Source organism: Myxine glutinosa, chromosome 6 (genome assembly GCF_964187855.1).
Source record: "Myxine glutinosa chromosome 6, kmMyxGlut1.1, whole genome shotgun sequence".
NCBI classification, from domain to species: Eukaryota; Metazoa; Chordata; class Myxini; order Myxiniformes; family Myxinidae; genus Myxine; species Myxine glutinosa.
In genome coordinates, this window is record NC_136266.1 from 18,905,486 (window position 1) to 18,927,406 (window position 21,921).

General features: G+C 49.8%; 1 protein-coding gene across 7 annotated transcripts in view; it reads right to left on the minus strand.

Annotated features, from left to right (window-relative positions):
* LOC137429635 (polypeptide N-acetylgalactosaminyltransferase 5) overlaps window positions 1-21,460 on the minus strand; it is a 48,693-nt gene extending 27,233 nt beyond the window's left edge. The window contains exons 1-3 of one of the 7 annotated variants that reach the window (XM_068119718.2): window positions 21,167-21,439; window positions 20,906-21,095; window positions 1,614-2,944 (exon numbers count right to left, since the gene is read on the minus strand). In XM_068119718.2, the coding sequence (XP_067975819.2) occupies window positions 1,614-2,938 (1,325 nt within the window). In that variant the 5' untranslated portion in view covers window positions 2,939-2,944; window positions 20,906-21,095; window positions 21,167-21,439. Of the gene's footprint in view, window positions 1-1,613; window positions 2,945-19,211; window positions 19,301-20,598; window positions 20,742-20,869; window positions 21,096-21,166 lie in introns of those variants that run through there. The other 6 variants (XM_068119720.2, XM_078779659.1, XM_068119719.2 and 3 more) reach the window with 6 other exon arrangements.
* Between the last annotated feature and the right edge of the window lie 461 nt (window positions 21,461-21,921).

Below are 21,921 nucleotides of genomic sequence, written 5' to 3' on the forward strand. Positions count from 1 at the left end.
AGCACAAGAATACAGTTTATAAACTAAATATTGTTTTTAACAAATGTTTATCATTTAGCAGATCGAACAACCACTGAGCAATCGATTTATCAAAACCAAGACAGTTTGACCCCTTAGTGAATACTTGTCAGATATGCAGTAATTATTGTGAGGCTTCAAGTTGGCTGCAAATGTTTACACAAGTAGTAGTAAACAAGGCACATTAAGTGCTCCAAACTAGTCGTGAGTAAAGACATAAACTTCTCTAATTGTTAGGCCCTCCCCACTTCTCACCAATGTAATCTCCTAAAAACCCAACTCTCAATGCCCCATCAACAGGCGCCAACCAATCTAACTATTGTGACATAAACTAAAGCGAAGACGATGGCGTACTATCGCAAATCCCCACACTTTTCACCAAAAGCAAAGTCGAAAGATGGCAAAATGTTCCACAAAGAATGACCCAATATCAAATTTTGAGTTAAAGTATTTTTTTACCTCCACCAACAAAGGTGGATGGAGGTTATGTTTTCACACCTGTCTGTTTGTTTGTTTGTGAACAAAATATCTCAAAAAGTTGTCGATGGATTCGGACGAAATTTGGCAGAGATGTGACATATGTGACAAGGACGAAATGATTAGATTTTGGTGAAAATCCGGATTCGGATCCGGCAACTAGAATTTTTAAAGTGATTTTTCACCATTGGGAGAAAGGGCCAAAAACGATACATAGCAGGATATCTCAAAAAATTGTGGACAGATTTGGATGAACCTTGGTGGACCAATTGGGTGTCTGACATGGACAAATATATTCGATTTTGGTGAAGATTGGAATATGGATTCCGATATGAGAATTATTTAATTTTTAAGTGATTCTTCACCATTGAGTGATATGGCCAACCAGGCGGAGGTATGCTCTCCACTGAGTGCCATTCTAGTTTCTTCTGTTTTGAGCCATGAGACCCCAAGTCCCCACATTCTGGGGAATGAACCAGAGGTAAAATCTAAAACAATTGTTACGTATTTTATGCGTTTCCCAATGTTGATTGCATATGCAAAATTTCATCAAACAATGTGTTTAAAAATGTGCTCATAATTGCATTTTTTTGGTATTTGACCTTTTGCCCCACCCCAGGAGAGAAGCAACTAAAAATCTCAAGAAGTAACCAGAAATCACTCGCACCCTGCTCATCTTTATACACCGTAACAGACTTGGTGGTGTAATGTGGTTAGAGTGCCTACTCTGAGTCTGGGAGGTCAGCGGTTTAACCCCGGCCGATTAATACCAAAGAATTAAAAAATGGTACGTGCTCCTTCCTTGCTTATTGTTCAGCAATTAAAATAACTCAGCAATTCAGCAATTCAGCAATTCAGCAATTAAAATATTTACACCCACACCCTTCAGGAGCATTGGCAAGTCGTCTCCTCCTTCCCTTGCAGAGGGGGTTACCTTGGATAATCCCAAAACATGTGCAAAATTTGGTAAATGCATATGTGACAACACTAGATGAATGAACACATAACATGTATGTGACAACACTTGACAGGAAAAGGAAACCAAGCAAGATTTCAACATTTTTGGTGGAGTGCTCAAATTCTGAAACTTAGCTAAACCCTTTCAATTTGCATCTCACCCAGGGGGCCTTGCATCAGGAAGGGCACGATCCAGCGGAATATGTTCGTTTGCCAAAACGTTGAAGAAACCTTCGACCCAACGGCGTTTGCTCTCGTCCAGCTCAGCAGGCGGAAGTTTCACGGCTTTTCCAAACTGCCCCGGTGCTAAGGGGTCCCGAGGATTCTGTGTTACATCCAGAAGCTGCACCGGGCGGGTGACATTGCCACGTGACCTTGCGTGTGCTCCAACCTGTGGCATAGACTCCATTTTGCTTCTGTGGAACGTGTAGGCCTTTGTGGTTACATTCAGTCTTTGGCCTACTCCAACCTTCTGGGGGACAAGAGTGTTCACGCTACCACTTCTGGTCGACTGGTTTGATTCCCCTTTCCTTTTGCTCGAATGGTCTGAAACATTTGAGGGTTTGAGGCTTTTGGATTGCGATTGATTTATACTCTTTTTTACCTGCGGTATTTTCCCTTCAACTTTCTCCAAAATCGTAGCTTTAGATACTATGCTGTTCATTCCTGTTTTTAAATCCCCATGGCCTTTTTTTTCACTGCCATTCATATTTGCATTAACTTTTACCACATTGGCAATTGCATTTGCCTTCGCAATACTATTCGTCGTCCGCTTTTCCTGGGCCATTTCAGGAACCTGAGCCTTGTCAGAAATCAAACTCCTAATGACAGTTCCTGCATTTGGCAGCAATTTTGGAGAGGGTGTGCCAACATTTCTTTGGTCTGTTGCGTTTGCGATCTTTCCCTTCCGTCGTTCTGTGGATTTAACCTGGTCAACATGTCCTCCCTCTTTGATCAAATTTTTTGGAACTTCATCTCTGTTTGGCCCTTTGCTTTGCAAAGCATGTGCGTTAACATTTTGAATCAAATGATCTTGGTTCCGTGCCGTTTGTTTTTGAGCGACCTGGTTAGAATGAGTCGATGTCTTCACTTGATCAGGAGCCTCAACTTTATCACGTGCACCGACTACAGGTCGAAATGTATTTTTCTGAAAGATGGAATCGATGGCATCATATGACAACTTGTGGGTCTCCCCCGGTAACTTATCTGGGATTTTTTGTGTTCCTTCTTGATGCATTTGTGTGTTTTTGTCAAGCCCCACCAAAGCCAACTTATCGGTCAATTGTATTGGATAAACGTTCCGTGGATGCAGAGATTGCCGTCTCAAAGCCCCTCTGAGTCCGACCGTTTTCACAGTGCTCTCTTTGGTAAAAGAGCGAAGGGCGAGCAGGTCGAAGGCGATCCATAAGATGGACACTCCGCCCACAATGGCAAGCACACGTCCACTCCCACGGAAAATTCTGCGCAGAAACCCCAGCACTTGCATATTGACCTGCAATTAGGAAAGAAATTGTCAAATGAGAAAAGTTGAAAGTAGATATACATCTAAATGTATTTTAAAACATCTTTCATGCAGATTACAGAAACAATTACAGAAGCAACCAAAATATTTTCCCAATATATTTGAGCATTTCAATTAATTTAGGAGCATTTTAATGGATGGCTAATACAGGCAATCATGTACACACTGGGGTGTGGCCCCTAGAATTGCTCAACGATGATCTAGGTACAATTGAACCACAGGCACAAATAACCACACGACCCAGTTCACATGGTTATTAACAGTTGTTGCGACCTGATAACATACGTTTCAATCCATTTAGGAGCATTTTATTGTTTGGGAGACTTTGATGATAAAATGCTGTAATGTGGACGGATAGTACAGGTGATCATGGGTGTGAACCCTAAAATTGCTGAACGGTGATCTAGGTACAATTGAACCACGCAGCCCAGTTCACATGGTTATTAACAGTTGTCGCTACCTGATGGCATCTTCCCACCAATCGACAAATAAAGATGGCAACTATAAACTTAATAATGCTACTTATAATAATTTGATAAGCATGTTGACAATTAATTTACACAATACTAAATAGGGCACATGAGGCACAAATCCAAACCAGAGCATCAAAGGGGCACAAACATGAAACACGCACTTTTTGGTTTTTGGTGAAGATCCGGATTCGGATCCGGTTAGTAGAATTATTTAAGTCTTTCTTCACCATTTGGAGATAGGGCCAAAAACGATACATAGCAGGATATCTCAAAAAGTTGTTATGGATGGATTTGGACGAAATTTGGTGGAGAGGTTGTGTGTGTGACAAGGAAGAATTGATTCAATGTTGGTAAATATCCGGATCCGGCTAGTAGAATTTTTAAAGATATTCTTCACCATTGAGTGATATGGACAACCAGGTGGAGGTATGCTCTCTACTGGGTGCCGTTGTAGTTACTCCTGCTAGGGAGTAATGCATTCGCTCGTGTCCGTCCGTGTGTGTGTGTGTGTGTATGTGTGTGTGTGTGTGTGTGTGTGTGTGTATATGTGTGTGTGTGTGTGTGTGTTCGTATGTTCGTATGTTCGTGTGTTTGTGACCAAGATATCTGGAAAAGTTCAGAACGGATTTGGATGAAAGTTGGTGGGATGATTGCCCTTGGGATAAGGAAGAATTGATTAGTTTTTGGTGAAGGTCAGGATATTATTCCGGATCCAGGAATTTCTTTAGGAATTTTTTTTTCTGTTTTCCTTTAAAAAACATTTTCTCTGCAATAATTGGACCGATTGAGAGCAAATTTTCACCATACGAGGGACTCGGTCTGTAGAATATTTTAATGGTAATTATGACGTCACAGGTCACGTGGTTCAGCCGCCATATTGTTTTGAGTGAAAAACACTAAAATCCAATTTTTTCCAAAACGCCTGAACAGATCGAGGTCAAACTTTGTAGGCAGAATCGCATACCCATGACGAACAAAAAATTCAGCGAGCATGACGTCATGCATCACATGGTTTCAGAGTTATGACATTTTAAGCAGAAACCTTTAAAACCTAGCTCCTCCCTCATTTGTGATGCAATCGAGGGGAAGCTTCACAGATCTGTTCAGCATGTCAGTCTACTAAAATGCCCTTTTGGAATTTGCGAAAGATCACATGGTTTGGCAGATATCGTTAATTAAACGCAAATAATAAAAACATTTATATCTCTTGAACGACTTCATTGATCGACGTGAAACTTCATACTGAAGGAGCTGGGGCTCCCACGTCGATCGGAAGAATGGACGCGACAAAAAGCTGGAATTCATCCGAGTTGCTTTAATCAAACCAAACACTCAGGCACTCCGAAAAGCCCGTTTATCGGGCAGCAATATATATACATATTATCCCGGAGCGTTTGCCCAGGAAAGGCGAGAGGGGGCGTGGCCCAGCGTCCTGGCTGCGGCCTGGCAAGTTGAGGGCGAGCCTGCCCGGGCAAGCCCGGGCATGCCCGGGCGTCCCGACCGAGGCCTGGCAAGTTGAGCGCGGGCCTGCCCGGGCGTCCTGGACGAGCCCGGCATGGTGATCGCTCCGCGTCCTTGATAGGTGCAAGGCGATTGTGAAAACCCAGCGGTAGCCGCTACACACGTCCCCCCAGAATCGACTTGCACCGGCAGGGTCAATTTGAGGGGGGTCCTGATGACCCGGCCGAAGCGACCCCTGGCGGGTCGTGGGAGGGGGTCCGGTGTGGTGGTGGGCGGTCGAGTGGGGGGCACCGTGGACGGGGGGCGGCCTCGCCGCGGCGGAAGGGCCACCCGTGGTGGGTGGTCCACGTCCACGTGCGCCGGCTTGAGGCGGTCCACCGCAATCCGGTCCGACCTGCCGCCGATGTCGATGACGAACGACTTGTCGTCCCGTCGCAGCACCCGGAAGGGCCCGTCGTACGGTGGCCGGAGTGGCCCCCTATGTGCGTCGTGACGCACAAAAACATACTCCGCTGTGCGAAGTGCTGGGGGGACGTAGGACTGGGGGTCACCGTGGTGGGATGTTGGCACGGGGGCAAACCGTCGGGCGGCCTCCTGGAGGTCCGAGCGCTGGTGAGCTGCGGACCAGGGACTGGTAGCGTCGGGCACGAATTCGCCCGGGACACGTAGCGCCTGGCCATAGACAAGCTCGGCGGTGGATGCCTGGAGGTCCTCGTTGGGGGCCGTGCGGAGGCCCAAAAGGACCCACGGCAGCCGGTCGGCCCAACCGCCGTCTTGAAGGCCGGCCATGAGCGCGGCCTTCATGGAGCGGTGGATTCGCTCGCACACACCCGTTTGCTTGGGGGTGGTAGGCCGTAGTACGGTGGAGCTTGACCCCCAGGTTGCGGGCGACCGCGCCCCACAGCTCGGAGGTGAACTGTGGTCCGCGGTCTGACGAGATGTCCGCCGGTGCGCCGAAGCGGGTGACCCAGGTGGCGATGAAAGCCTGCGCCACGTCGGCGGTGGTGGTGGAGACGAGGGGAACGGCCTCCGGCCACCTGGTGGTCCTGTCCACCATGGTGAGCAGGTGTGTGAACCCCCGTGACGGGGGGAGGGGGCCCACCAGATCCACGTTGACGTGGTCGAAACGTCGTTCGGGCACGGTGAAAGGTGCCAGCGGGGCCTGGGTGTGTCGGTGGACCTTGGCCCGTTGGCAGGCCGTGCAGGTGCTGGTCCAATCGCGGACGTCCCGACGAAGGCCGTGCCAGACGAATCGCACCGACACCAGCTTCTGGGAAGCTTTCCGGCCCGGGTGGGAAAGGCCGTGGAGGGAGGCGAAGATGCGGCGTTGCCAGGTGACGGGCACGATGGGGCGAGGCTGGCCTTGGGAGACGTCGCAGAGCAGGACAGTGTCCGCGAAGGGGATGTCGGCCAGGCGGAGGCCCGTGTCCGCCGCCCGGAGGGCTTGCACCGTGGTGTCGGTGGTTTGGTCCGCCGCCATAAGCGCAAAGTCCACGCCCAGGTGGACCGCGTTCGCGCTGGCCCGGGAAAGACAGTCGGCCACGGCGTTGTTTTTGCCGGCGACGTGCCGGATGTCCGTGGTAAACTCCGACACGGCGGAGAGGTGGCGCTGTTGGCGGGCCGACCACGGCTCCGTGACCTTGGCCATGGCGTAAACCAACGGCTTGTGGTCGACGAACGCCGTGAAAGGTCGGCCCTCCAGGAGGTGGCGGAAATGGCGGACGGCCAGGTGTAGACCGAGGAGCTCCCGGTCAAACGTGCTGTATTTGAGCTCGTTCGGCCGGAGCTGCCGGCTCAAAAAAGCGAGTGGCTGCCAAACCCCGTTCACCCATTGCTCATGTACGGCGCCCACCGCGTAGTCGGAGGCATCCGTGGTGAGGGCGATGGGAGCGTTGAGCACCGGGTGAGCGAGCAGTGTTGCGTCGGCGAGGGCCCGCTTTGAGCTTTGGAAGGCCGCATCCATTGCTGCGGACCAGGCGATGTCGTGCTTGGCCGGCTTGCCCCGGAGGGCTTCGTAGAGGGGCCGCATGAGTTGAGCAGCGCGGGGCACGAAGCGGTGATAAAAATTCACCATTCCCAGGAATTCCTGCAGGGCCTTTATGGTGCGGGGACGCGGGAACGTGGTGATGGCCTCGACCTTGGTTGGCAGCGGCACGGCCCCGTTCTTGGTGATGTGGTGGCCCAAAAAATCAACGGCCGTCGTGCCGAAGTGGCATTTGGCCGGGTTGACGATGAGGCCGTGCTCGCTGAGGCGCCCGAACAGTGTTCGGAGGTGGAGGAGGTTCTCGGCCCGGGACGTGCTGGCGACGAGGATGTCGTCCAGGTAAACGAAAAGGAACGGCAGGTCACGCAGCACGCCGTCCATCAAGCGCTGGAACGCCTGAGCCGCGTTCTTGAGACCAAACGGCATCCGCAAGAATTCGAATAAGCCGAACGGCGTGATGACTGCCGTTTTAGGGACGTCGGCCGCCCTGACAGGTACCTGGTGATATCCCCGTATGAGATCAATTTTCGAAAAAATGACCCGTCCCGCCAGACGGGCGGAGAAGTCTTGGATATGCGGGATCGGGTACCTGTCGGGGGTGGTAGCGTCATTGAGACGGCGGTAGTCGCCACATGGGCGCCATCCACCCCCCGGCTTTGGCACGATGTGCAGTGGCGAGGCCCACGTGCTATCGGAGCGTCACACGATGCCGAGGTGCTCCAACGCGTCGAATTCGGCCTTTGCCACGGCGAGCTTGGCTGGGTCGAGGCGGCGGGCCCTGGCGTAGACCGGCGGGCCCGTGGTTGGTATGTGGTGCTCGATCCCATGCCGTACTGCGACGGCCGAAAACGTCGGCCGCGTGAGGGCCGGGAACTCCGTGAGCAGGCGAGCAAACTCGTTCGCCGCCGGGACGGCGCATGCCAGCTCGGTCGGCGCGGAGCTGCTCAATGTGCATACCAGGGAGCTGAAGGTTTCGGCGTTGATTAAACGACGCCGTTGGACGTCCACCAGCAGTCCGTGTGCGCAGAGGAAGTCGGCGCCTAGCAGAGCCATGGGCACGTTTGCGGTTACAAACGTCCAAGCAAAGCGTTGGCCGCCGAAGCAGAGGGTGACGTTGCGCGGGCCGAAGGTGCGGATGGTCGATCCGTTGGCTGCAACCAAGGAGGGCCGCAAACCGCGGACTGCCTGTCCTGGTCAGAGGCGGGTATGACGCTCAGTTGGGCGCCGGTGTCGCACAGGAAGCGCCGTCCGGACGCTTTATCCGTGATGAACAGTAAGTTGCCCGTGTGGCCGGCGCTCATGGCTGGTAATGAACGCCGGCCCGGCCGTTTCCCGGCCTGCCGAAGGTGCACGGGGGTCGGCATGTCCGGGCCTTCTGTCCGAACCTGGCATGATAGTAACACCACGCTTGGTCAGGTGGAGGCCCCGGTCGTCGTGCTGGAGGTGGTCGGCTCGGTGTAGCGGCCGCCAATTGCGTCGGCAGTTCGGTCGTCGACCGTGCCGGGTGCTCGGGCACCATGGGTGTTGCGTCGGACGGCGGTGGGTCCCATGTCGCCGCTGCGATGCGCTGTCCTGCGGCGGAGATCTTGTCGGCTTCTCTGGCAAGGGCCCGGGGATCTGTGATCGTCGTGCTTGCCAGGGCGAGGCGTATCGGGTTAGGCAGCTGACGGAGGAACAGCTCCCGGAACAGGAATGCCGGAGAGTGCTCGCCGAGCAGTGAAAGCATGTAGTCCATTCGCTCGGAAGGGCGCGTGTCGCCGAGCTCGGGCAGGTCGAGCAGGCGCCGTGCGCGTTCCGCCGATGGGAGGGCGAAAGCGTCGAGGAGAAGCTTCTTAATCACGCCGTATTTGTCAGCGGCTGGCGGGCTCTCGAGGAGGCTCAGGGCGCGGGCCGCGGTGGCCGAACCGAGCGCTGCTACCACATGGTGGAAGCGGGTGTCGTCGGCCGTGATGCCTCGCAGGGCGAACAGGGAATCCGCCTGTGCGAACCAAACCGCCGCGTGAGCCTCCCAGAAGGTAGGCAGTTTAAGGGCGACTGCCGTGTCCATGTCGGTAGGTCACCAATGAAGGAGCTGGGGCTCCCACGTCGATCGGAAGAATGGACGCGACAAAAAGCTGGAATTCATCCGAGTTGCTTTAATCAAACCAAACACTCAGGCACTCCGAAAAGCCCGTTTATCGGGCAGCAATATATATACACTAGCGGGGTCACCCGTGGGAATCCCACGGGCATGGATGTGTGTGACATTTCGACATATTGAGTTCGATGCTGCACCTGCACATTCAGTTATATAAAATGGTTTAAAAAACTTTCTTCTGATATTTGTGATTTATTTCAAACAAACTGTATTTCCCATCTACACGGGCATGTATTCCTATTAACGTTATGTAAAGTACATAAATTGTGTGGATTACATCATTTGTGGATGTGATCAATTGCCAGTAACCATCTTATATAACTGAATGTGCAGGCGCAGCATGTAACTCAATATGTCGAAATGTCACACACATCCATGCCCGTGGGATTCCCGCATGGATGTGTATGGCGAATTTTAAATATATGTCGACTGTTATTTTAGGCGGTGTATTTTCGTTTATCATCATGGCGCGATTTAAAAAAATATATCTCTGCATTTTCCTCTCCAATACCTCCTCACACTTTACACACACACCGGCCCATGTTTACATATACACACACACACACATATACACCCACACACATATACACATACACACACACGTACATCGACACACATGCACACACACACACACACACACACACACACACGTACACACACGTACAGACACATATACACATATGCACATATGCAAATATGTATACACATATGTATCCACATATACACATATATACACATATATATACATCTCCACACACACACACACACACACACACACACACACACACACACACACACACACACACACACACACACACACACACACACACACACACACACACACACACACACACACACACACAAAAACAGACACACACACACACACGTACAGACACATATACACACAAACACACACACACAGACATGTATATACACATACAACAACAACATGCATTTTAAGGCCATTTTCCCTGCTAGAGCGGGGGTTAGCCTACATACACATACACACACATATATACACACACACATATTCACGCGCACACACACACACACGTACACACGTACACACACGTACACATGTCCCACATGTATATATCCCACATCCCACATGTATATACATGTTTAAAGTGTACGTGCCCTTCCCCCCTCCCCCGCCCGGCAACGCTGGGTACTTCTGCTGGTAACGAATAAAATAAAAACGAAGAAATAGGTGGAATTGGCTGAAATTCGCTCGGTGAATTCACGCGGTGTATTCGGTTCGGCTCGGTTCACTCGGTTTAAAGAAAAAGCGATAATGTCGACATGTTGCTGTCTGTGTCATGTTGGGCGGTGTATGATACTCGTTGGCTGTTGGGCGGTGTATGATACTTGTTGGCTGTTGGGCGGTGTTGTGCGGTGATATGGTGTATTTTAAAAAATATATCTCTGCATTTTCCCGCGTTGGTGACACCGAGTCGTTCTTCATCGATCGTCTCATTCATTTTGGAAATGGAAGTTTCCACGCAACGCATGAATTGTCACGATCCTCAAGAGGAATTTGTCTCGTAATCATCAAATGATAAATGGCAAGTAAATTATATTGTGGAAAATTAAAGATTTCAAATAAACCTATTTAAAGTGTATGCGCACATAACTAATAAAAAAAACGAAGAAATATCTCTCGGTAATTTCCTGAAACATATTTTACTTCCGGCTAATATGTTGAATGAAATAAAAACGAAGAAATATATGTCGGCATCATTGTTGACGTTTTTGTGACGACTATCATCAAACGAAATAGTAATATATCATAACGGAAAAGCAAAAGCGAATTTTTAATATATATCGACACATTGCCGGCGGTGTCATGTTGGGCGGTGTATGATACACCATGACGCGATTTTAAAAAATATATCTCTGCATTTTCCCGCGTGTGTGGATTGTTCTCAATTATTGCTGACACCGAGTCTAAAAGTAAAACCATCGATAAAAATGAAATCATATGGTGAGTTAGATTGGAGATAAAGGCGTGAGAGAGACTCAATGGCCTTGAAGTTACAGGCCTTTGAGAATTCATTTCGTTCTATAAACGGCAACTTTCATCGGATTTTCTTCCCGTTTTTTTTCAACCGAGTCTAAAACTATGTTAGCGACTGTGAAAAATGAAATGATTTATCGAATTTGATTTGAAATAAAACTGGGGGAGAGCAAGACACCACGGGCCTACAAAACAGGACTCAAAGCTATGCGAGTTAATAAAATGGTGGATATTTGTTTATAGCCACTCCCAGAATGGGTGGAGCTATGGGTGGAGCTACTCTGCAAACCGAGTAAGCCACACCCCGGACAGACACCCAACAGACAGATAGACAGACAGACAGACAGAATCATCTACGGCTATTATAATATAGATATTATCCCGGAGCGTTTGCCCAGGAAAGGCGAGAGGGGGCGTGGCCCAGCGTCCTGGCTGCGGCCTGGCAAGTTGAGGGCGAGCCTGCCCGGGCATGCCCGGGCATGCCCGGGCGTCCCGACCGAGGCCTGGCAAGTTGAGCGCGGGCCTGCCCGGGCGTCCTGGACGAGCCCGGCATGGTGATCGCTCCGCGTCCTTGATAGGTGCAAGGCGATTGTGAAAACCCAGCGGTAGCCGCTACAATACTGTAATAGAAGTCATGAAGAGTAACAAGTGTGCAAAGTGTGAAGATGATTGGATGTACGGTCTGGAAGTTAGAAGTTGTTATTGCGTGAAGAAGAAGAGTCTTCGACTGTGGACGATTAATTATTATTTATCACATGTACAGACTTGCAGGCATCGTTCGACACAATCTCCTGGGTTAATTTGATCCTCAAATAAAATTATAATTCCAGATTTGTCAATGGCTGAGGTATATTAAGAAACGAATAAAACAGATTTGGCAAAATTGCAACTTTTTTTTTAAAAATCGTATATTCACCCAGGGTTGTGAGAGGCTGAAGAAGAAGAAACCTCGCATGGGCTTCCCAGACCAAATAAATAATTCTGGTTCTGGCTCTGCGATTTTCAGGTTTATTACTCCCGCCAGGGAGTAACGCATTCGGTCGTGTCCGTCCGTGTGTCGTGTGTGTATATGTGTGTGTGTGTGTGTGTGTGTGTGTGTGTGTGTGTGTGTGTGTGTGTGTGTGTGTGTGTGTGTGTGTGTGTGTGTGTGACTGTGTGTGTGTTCGACTGTTCGTGTGTTCGTGAACAATATATCTGGAAAGGTTCTGAACGGATTTGGATGAAAGTTGGTGGGATCATTGCCCTTGGGATAAGGAAGAATTGATTAGTTTTTGGTGAAGCTCAGGATATTATTCCGGATCCAGGAATGTTTTTGGAAATTCTTTTGGGAATTTTTTTTCAGTTTTACTGCATTAAAGCTTTTATTCTTATTCTTAAATGATGTTTTTCTCCTCTAATTCCGAGATATATCAAAATAAATTCTCTGACAATTAGGGCTTACTTTCTTTTTCATTTATTGTTTTGGGAAGAGGGGATGTTAGACAAAACGTATTATTCCAACTTGACCCACGGCGGGAGTATGCGCTCTAGTGAGTGGCGTTCTAGTTTACAAATGCGTTACCTTTCCAATAAGTTGGCTATGCCAATTGAGGCACGTACCCTCAGTGCGTACTCATCTATTTAGTGAGGTACGGCCAAGCGAAACTGTCAAGTACGCGCCGTCTAAGTTACTGAGCCAATCGGTGGGGGCAGAACTTCCCGTCTATCTAAACCTACACACTAAATCGAGCCAATAGAGAATGAGACAAAACGAGCAGGATGGAAACAAAATGTTTAGGGTAACTCGTTTGCCATTTACTAACGACATAATTGACTAGGGAAGTCCTACCTGTCATTGATGTGCGTTCACCTGGGGGAGACTCCATAACCGTTACAATATGATGTTTCAAACGAAGAGACTTCAAAAACAACTGATATATATATATATATGACGATAAAACGCAAATGTTCTCATATTAACAGCATTGCAAACAATAAGTTTAATAGTCATAGTTATTAAATCCATGTTAGTTCGTTTATCTGTTCTGGAGGATTTGAACCTGGAAAAGGAGAGGACGTGTGGAGAATAGGTGAACGTCTAGTCAGAGTGGTGCTATTTAGAAATGTTTCGGAATTTTCTTGTTTTGTCATTGATTTGGCATGTACAGTGTGCAGGGTGGCACGGACAAGGGCACAGTCGCATGAACAAATGTGCTACTGATTGACGATGGCAACTATGGACAGTGGCACAGACACAGCACACAGACGGTGGCATGCACAGACTTAGGGTGGCACACTTAGATCTGGCATGGATGGATGGTGGCACATATGAACATGGCATGGATGGAGAATAGCATACATGAACATGGGACAGACATGGATGTGGCATGGACTGAGAATAGCATACATGAACATGGGGCAGACATGGATGTGGCATGGACTGAGAATAGCATACATGAACATGGGGCAGACATGGATGTGGCATGGACTGAGAATAGCATACATGAACATGGGGCAGACATGGATGTGGCATGGACTGAGAAAAGCATACATGAATATGGGGCAAACATGGCCGTGGCATGGACTGAGAATAGCATGCATGAATATGGGGCAGGCATGGATGTGGCATGGACGGAGAATAGCATACATGAACATGGGGCAGCCATGGACGTGGCATGGACGGAGAATAGCATACATGAACATGGGGCAGACATGGATGTGGCATGGACTGAGAATAGCATACATGAACATGGGGCAGACATGGACGTGGCATGGACTGAGAATAGCATGCATGAATATGGGGCAGACATGGATGTGGCATGGACTGAGAATAGCATGCATGAATATGGGGCAGACATGGATGTGGCATGGACGGAGAATAGCATACATGAACATGGGGCACTGGGGCAGACATGGATGTGGCATGGACAGAGAATAGCATCCATGAATATGGGGCAGACATGGATGTGGCATGGACGGAGAATAGCATACATGAATATGGGGCAGACATGGATGTGGCATGGACTGAGAATAGCATACATGAACATGGGGCAGACATGGATGTGGCATGGACGGAGAATAGCATACATGAACATGGGGCAGACATGGATGTGGCATGGAATGAGAATAGCATCCATGAACATGGGGCACTGGGGCAGACATGGATGTGGCATGGGCTGAGAATAGCATACATGAACATGGGGCAGACACGGATGTGGCATGGACGGAGAATAGCATACATGAACATGTGGCATACATGGATGTGGCATGGATGGAGAATAGCATACATGAACATGTGGCATACATGGATGTGGCATGGACAGAGAATAGCATACATGAACATGGGGTAGACATGGACATGGCATGGACTGAGAATAGCATGCATGAATATGGGGCAGACATGGATGTGGCATGGACTGAGAATAGCATGCATGAATATGGGGCAGACATGGATGTGGCATGGACGGAGAATAGCATACATGAACATGGGGCAGACATGGATGTGGCATGGAATGAGAATAGCATACATGAACATGGGGCACTGGGGCAGACATGGATGTGGCATGGACGGAGAATAGCATCCATGAATATGGGGCAGACATAATAATAATAATAATAATTCATTTATTTTGTATAGCGCTTTTCCAGAAGCCCAAAGGCGCTTTGACAGAGTGGCAAACATAATGCATAACAATACATGAAAACAACAATTGCAAAAAGACAAGAATCAATAGGGAAATATTTAAAGCAAAAGGAGGGAGAAGGAGAAGAGATAGTCAGGGGTTAAATGCTGTGGGTTGAATGTTGAATGCAGTGTTGAACAGGTGGGTCTTTAGTGATGTTTTGAATGTGGTGAGTGAGGAGGAGTCTCTGATGGTGTGAGGTAGTGAGTTCCAGAGGGTGGGAGCAGCGATGGAGAAGGCCCTGTCCCCCCAGGATCTGAATTTGGTCCGGATGGAGGGGGTCAGGAGGTTGGTACCAGCAGAGCGGAGGTTGCGGGTGGGAGTGTGTCTGGAGAGGAGGTCAGCCAGGTAGGATGGGGCCAGGTTATGGAGGGCTTTGTATGTCAAGAGGAGGATTTTGTACTGGATTCTCTGGGGGATGGGGAGCCAGTGAAGCTTGTAAAGGACGGGGGTGATGTGGTCACGGGTCCGGGAATGGGTGAGTAGACGGGCAGCGGAGTTCTGAATGTATTGGAGTTTATTGGTGATTTTTGAGGGTGAACCATAGAGGAGGCTATTGCAGTAGTCCAGACGGGAGGTGATGAAGGCGTGGATGAGGGTTTCTACAGCCGTGGAGGAGAGGGATGAGCGGAGACGGGCAATGTTTTTCAGGTGAAAGAAGGCTGACTTTGTGATCTGTTTAGTGTATTTGTCGAAGGAAAGGGTTTGGTCAAAGATGACGCCAAGATTCCGGATGTGAGGGGAGGTGGATACTGGGATACCGTCGATGTTGAGGGCAAAGTTATGGGTGGATTTTGTGAGCGTTTTTGGGCCAATGATGATTATTTCAGATTTATCACAGTTAAGCTTGAGGAAGTTGATTTGAAGCCAGGATTTTATTTCAGTGATGCAGTTTGTCAGGATAGAGTGGGTGTCGGTGGAGACGGACTTGGTGGAGATGAAAAGCTGGATGTCATCGGCGAAGCAGTGGAATTGGAGACCATGACGGCGGATTAAGTGACCGAGCGGGGACAGGTAAAGGATGAAGAGGAGGGGGCCAAGAACTGAACCTTGGGGGACACCTTGGGGGAGGGGAGCAGTGGGGGATTTGCAGTTATTGATGGAGATGAACTGGCATCTGTCAGAGAGGTATGATTTAATCCAAGAGAGGGCAGTGCCGGTAACGTTAAAGGTGGATTCAAGTCGGGTGAGGAGGATAGTGTGATCGATGGTGTCAAAGGCAGCGCTGAGGTCGAGGAGGACGAGAATGTTGAGGTTGCCAGCGTCAGAGGAGAGGAGAAGGTCGTTGGTGATTTTGAGGAGAGCAGTTTCAGTACTGTGGTTGGACCGGAATCCGGATTGGAATGTTTCATACAGGTTATTGGCAGAGAGATGATGTTTGAGTTGAGTGGCTACAGCGCGTTCCAAAACTTTTGACAGAAAGGGTAGGTTGGAGATGGGTCTGAAGTTGTTTAGGGTGTCAGGGTTTAGACCAGGTTTTTTTAGAATGGGGGTAACAGCAGCAATTTTGAGGGAAGGTGGGACGATGCCTGTAGACAGGGAGGAGTTTATTGTTGCAATGATAAGTGGAGAGAGAGCAGGGAGGGAGGCTTTGACAAAGCTGGAGGGGATGGGGTCAAGAGTGCAGGTGGCAGTTTTCATTCCTATGAGGAGTTCAGAGAGGTCAGTAGGGGAGATTGGGGAGAACCGAGACAGGGGATGGCAGGACAAGGGGGGGCAGGTGGTTGGAGGGGGAGCGGGTGCGGCGGTGGTCAAGCTGTTGTAGATGTTGTCAATTTTGCGTTGGAAGAAAGAGAGGAAGGAGATGCAGTTGTCTACTGTGAATGACTGGGTGGTGGTGTTCAGGGGGCGGAGGAGTTTGTTTATTGTCGAGAAGAGTGCTTTTGGGTTTCCGGAGCCAGAGTGGATAATTTGAGAGTAGTAGGCAGAGCGGGCGCGGGAGAGGGCATCTTTGTAGTGTTGTAGGTGGTCCTTGTAGGCTTGGGAGTGAACTGTGAGACCCGTTTTATTGCGGAGTCTTTCAAGTTGGCGAGCACGAGTTTTCATCAGGTGGAGTTCAGGGGTAAACCAGGGAGCAGAATGGGTGAAAGAAACTGTTTTGGTTTTTACAGGTGCAAGCTGGTCAAGGCAGGAGGAGAGAGTGTGGTTGTAGTAGTCAGTGAGGTCGGAAGGGGGTGTGGAGGTCAATGAAGGGAGAAGTGGACATTTTTTCAGAGAGGGTGGATGAGAATGAGGTAGGTGAAAGAGCGTTTAGCTTACGGAAGTTGATTGTGCGATAATGCCTTGGTGTTGGGGCGGGGATGTTGATGGTCAGAGTGATGGCTAAGTGGTCAGAGAGGGTGAGGTCGGAGCCATAGAGATGGTGCAAATTTAATCCAGTGGAGCAGACAAGGTCCAAAATGTGACCACGGATATGGGTAGGAAAGTCGACATGTTGAGTGAGGTTAAAGCAGGTGAGTAAATCAGTGAAGTCAGTGGTTATTGTGGAGTCAGTGGAGTCCATGTGGATATTGAAATCACCAAGGAGGAGGATTGAGGGGGAGAGGGAACATAGCTGGGTCAGAAAGTAGGAGAAGTCAGACAGGAATGATGGGTGTGGTTTGGGAGGGCGGTAGACGACAGCCATGACTGACTGCGTGCGACCAGAGAGTTTTAAAGCCAGGTGTTCAAATGATGGAGCAGATGAGATGGAGATGAGGTTGGTCTTGATGTCTTGACGGTGGATAACGGCAATTCCACCACCTCGGCCCTCCGAGCGTGGTTTATTGACGTAGGAATATCCATTGGGTGTGGTGAGGTTGAGTGTGTAGTAGTCCAGAGGTTGTTGCCAGGTTTCGGTGAGACAGAGAAAGTCCAGTTTGTTATCCAGGATGTATTCGTTCAGGATGAGGCATTTGTTGTTGAGGGACCGGGTGTTGAACAGGGTGAGCTTGATGTTGTTTTGAACAGCAGGGATGAATTCAGGTGATTTAGCCAGGGTTCGTAGGCAGGAGGTGCGATCGTGTGCGTTGCTGTGACCAGGTGCGCTGGGACGAAGAGTGAGAGTGCGTTGAGCCGACCAGAGGACGGGGATGGAGTGACCTGATTGCAAATAAACAAACTTACGACCGGAGCCACGGTGAATGTACCTGGGTCGTCGGAGGAGTCCATTTGATTTGATGGCAGAGATGCATGATGGGGTGGAGCGGGTATTGAGCAGAAGAAGCCTTGCGGCGGAGTACCTCAGAGCCATGCCAGGCAGGAGCGAAGGGACGAGTACGAGGCCAAGGTCGAGGAGGCAAAGCGGCAAACGCAGCGGCAAACGACTGCAGCCGCTAATCAAGACCACAGCGGCAAACAGCCACCGCCGCAAACAACGGGAGCGGGCCTGAGGAAACAGTGGAGGAGCCGGGCAGGCGAAGCCAGGAGCAGAGCCGGGACCGAGCAGAGGGCAGACCCAACGGTCAAAAATCCGCCACGACCACCAGAAAAGCAAACTATGTACAATGGCCCAGTCGGAGAAGCGGCGAACAAGTAACGCCAGCGTCCTCTCCAGACCGGACCGGAAGCGGAAAAAAAGATGTGGATGTGGCATGGACGGAGAATAGCATACATGAATATGGGGCAGACATGGATGTGACATGGACTGAGAATAGCATACATGAACATGGGGCAGACATGGATGTGGCATGGACGGAGAATAGCATACATGAACATGGGGCAGACATGGATGTGGCATGGAATGAGAATAGCATACATGAACATGGGGCACTGGGGCAGACATGGATGTGGCATGGGCTGAGAATAGCATCCATGAATATGGGGCAGACATGGATGTGGCATGGACGGAGAATAGCATACATGAATATGGGGCAGACATGGATGTGGCATGGACTGAGAATAGCATACATGAACATGGGGCAGACACGGATGTGGCATGGACGGAGAATAGCATACATGAACATGTGGCATACATGGATGTGGCATGGATGGAGAATAGCATACATGAACATGTGGCATACATGGATGTGGCATGGACGGAGAATAGCATACATGAACATGTGGCATACATGGATGTGGCATGGATGGAGAATAGCATACATGAACATGTGGCATGGATGGAGAATAGCATACATAAACATGTGGCATACATGGATGTGGCATGGATGGAGAATAGCATACATGAACATGTGGCAGACATGGATGTGGCATGCATGGACATAGCATGGGTGTGCCACAGACTAATGGTAGTATGGAGGATGGAATAGATGTGGCATGTGCACAGGTTGGCATGCACACAGGTTGGCATGCACACAGGTTGGCATAATGCACATAGAGAATGAATGATTGGATTAATTAATTAATTAAATAGATAGGAATTCCATTTCAAGGCACTTAAACACAGGAGGATACCATTAGGCCCATCAAAGCCTGTGCTGTATTTGCCAACCTAATGCTGTTTGTCCATGCTTTATCCCTTTTAAAAGCTGAGCATCAAGCAGGGAAGCAGCAGCCAGCACGTACCACTTTTAAAATCTTTTGTATGACTCGGCCAGGGTATGAACCGCCGACCTGGACTCGGAGCAGATACCCGAACCATTACGCCACCGAGTCTTCAATGTCGTGCACGTACAAAGAATGATGTTCCCATGGAAGGACGTTGGCATGAAAAAGAGTATGGCACACGTATGGAGGTGGCGCATACGGACGTGGAGCTCAGGGAAGGAGGCACTCAGGTACGTATGGATGTGGAGCTCAGGGAAGGTGGTACGTATGGATGTGGAGCTCAAGGAAGGTGGTACGTATGGACGTGGAGCTCAAGGAAGGTGGTACGTATGGATGTGGAGCTCAAGGAAGGTGGTACGTATGGATGTGGGGCTCAAGGAAGGTGGTACATACAGACGTGGAACGTGGCACGCAAGGACATGTGGAGCGCATGGAGGTTGGTATGTATGGACGTCACATGGACAGAGGGTAACATGGACGGAGGATGTCACATACACATGGACGGTAGCATGTACGAATGTGGAAAGCATTGAGGATGGCACGCATGTACGGAGGGTAACATGTACAGACGTGCAAAGCACGGAAGATGGCACGCATGCACGGAGGGAGGGTAGCATGTACGAATGTGGAAAGTACGGAAGATGGCACGCACGCACGGAGGGTAGCATGTACGAATGTGGAAAGCATGGAGGATGGCACACAGAGGATATCATGTACGAATCTGGAAAGCACTGAGCATGGCACGCATGTACGGAGGGTAACATGTACAGACGTGGAAAGCACGGAAGATGGCACGCACGCACGGAGGGTAGCATGTACGAATGTTGAAAGCATGGAGGATGGCACACACGGAGGGTAGCATGTACGGACGTGGAAAGCACGGAGGATGGCACGCACGCACGGAGGATGGCACGCACGCACGGAGGGTTGCATGGAAGACGTGGAAAGCACGGAGGATAGCACGCACGTACGGAGGGTAGCATGTACAGACGTGGAAAGCACGGAGGGTAGCATGTACAGACGTGGAAAGCACGGAGGATAGCACGCACACACGGAGGGTAGCATGTACAGACGTGCAAAGCACGGAGGATGGCACGCACGCACGGAGGGTAGCATGTACAGACGTGGAAAGCACGGAGGATAGCACGCACGTACGGAGGGTAGCATGTACAGACGTGCAAAGCACTGAGGATGGCATGCACGCACGGAGGGTAGCATGTACAGACGTGGAAAGCACTGAGGATGGCACGCACGGAGGGTAGCATGTACAGACGTGCAAAGCACGGAGGCTGGCATGCACGCATGGTGTGCGATGACCGGTGACGCAAAACCTTAAAATCACAACCTACACTAACCCAGAGTCCCACGTCCTCACCCAACAACTCACAGTTGATACTTGGCTCACCTTTGTGAAAATTATCTCCATCAATGTACAAATCCAGTATCAATGGAGGAAAGTACACGGTGATTGGTCCACAGTGTCTCCATAAGTCCGAGAGCACGATATTACAAATCTAGGTAAATGGATTTCGTGCACTGGCAAGGTGATACCTGTGCTCCATCAACATCAGCCATTACTAGTACTAGTAATAATATTACCGGTGGAATCCTACATACTTAAAAAGCGAAGGTAACACGTAATTAGTACTTGTTCCACAATGACACACGTGCAATACCTGAATCCGATCCGTTCACCGCACACCTGAACTTACCCACCACGATGACCAATGGTGGTAACGATCTCCAGTCAGCTGGACTATTCCAAGTGTGTACAGAGTAAATAAACGAGTTACCCTCAGTCCACAAGTTACCCTCTCCCCACGAGTTACTCACTCCCCACGAGTTACCCTCCCTTCATGAGTTACCTTCACCCCACGAGTTACCCTCCCTCCACGAGTTACCCTCCCTCCACGAGTTACCCTCCCTTCATGAGTTACCTTCACCCCACGAGTTACCTTCACCCCACGAGTTACCCTCCCTCCACGAGTTACCTTCGCCCCACGAGTTACCCTCCCTCCACGAGTTACCCTCCCTCCACGAGTTACCCTCGCTCCACGAGTTACCCTCGCTCCACGAGCAGCGCGACAGAGTCCGTCCGAGGAGTGTACACCGCGTGCGCGCTATCGGAGTGTACGAAGCCTCACATTAAGGAGCCGAATTCGGGAGATTCCCGTTCCAACCTTCACGGGACAGAGATCCTCGTCAGGAACTCCGGACACACGCTCAGTGTGCTTGCGTGGCGTTCCGATTAGACGATGGCTGATTTTCGCTCCGCCCCGAACCGATCCTCCATGCCCCGCCCTTCGCTAAGCTCCGCCTCTCGTTGATTTGGCCCTTCCCTCCATCCGCTCTCGATCCAAGGTGGCGATACCTCCACCTGTCGTGCTGTTGGTCCATCTTCACTTTGAAATGCTCAACAAAGAGAAGCGCATCAGAACATAAACCTAAATGAATTCACAGCATCAGCGCTTGTTTGTTTGTACAGTAAACGTATTAATAAGTCACGAATGACGTTCACTGTACACACCTTGAAGTGTTTTTGCAAAACGTTCATTGAAGGAATTGAACTGTTGAACCCTGAGAACAATCCCTTAAATCCTCCCCGGCAATCGAACACATTTAGTCCTCTTGATCGCATTAAAATCAGGTGCACACGTCTGGTACAAGCTGGTATAGCGTGTCACGTGTGACATACTCGTTTAGCTGACATGAACAATGACGTCACGAT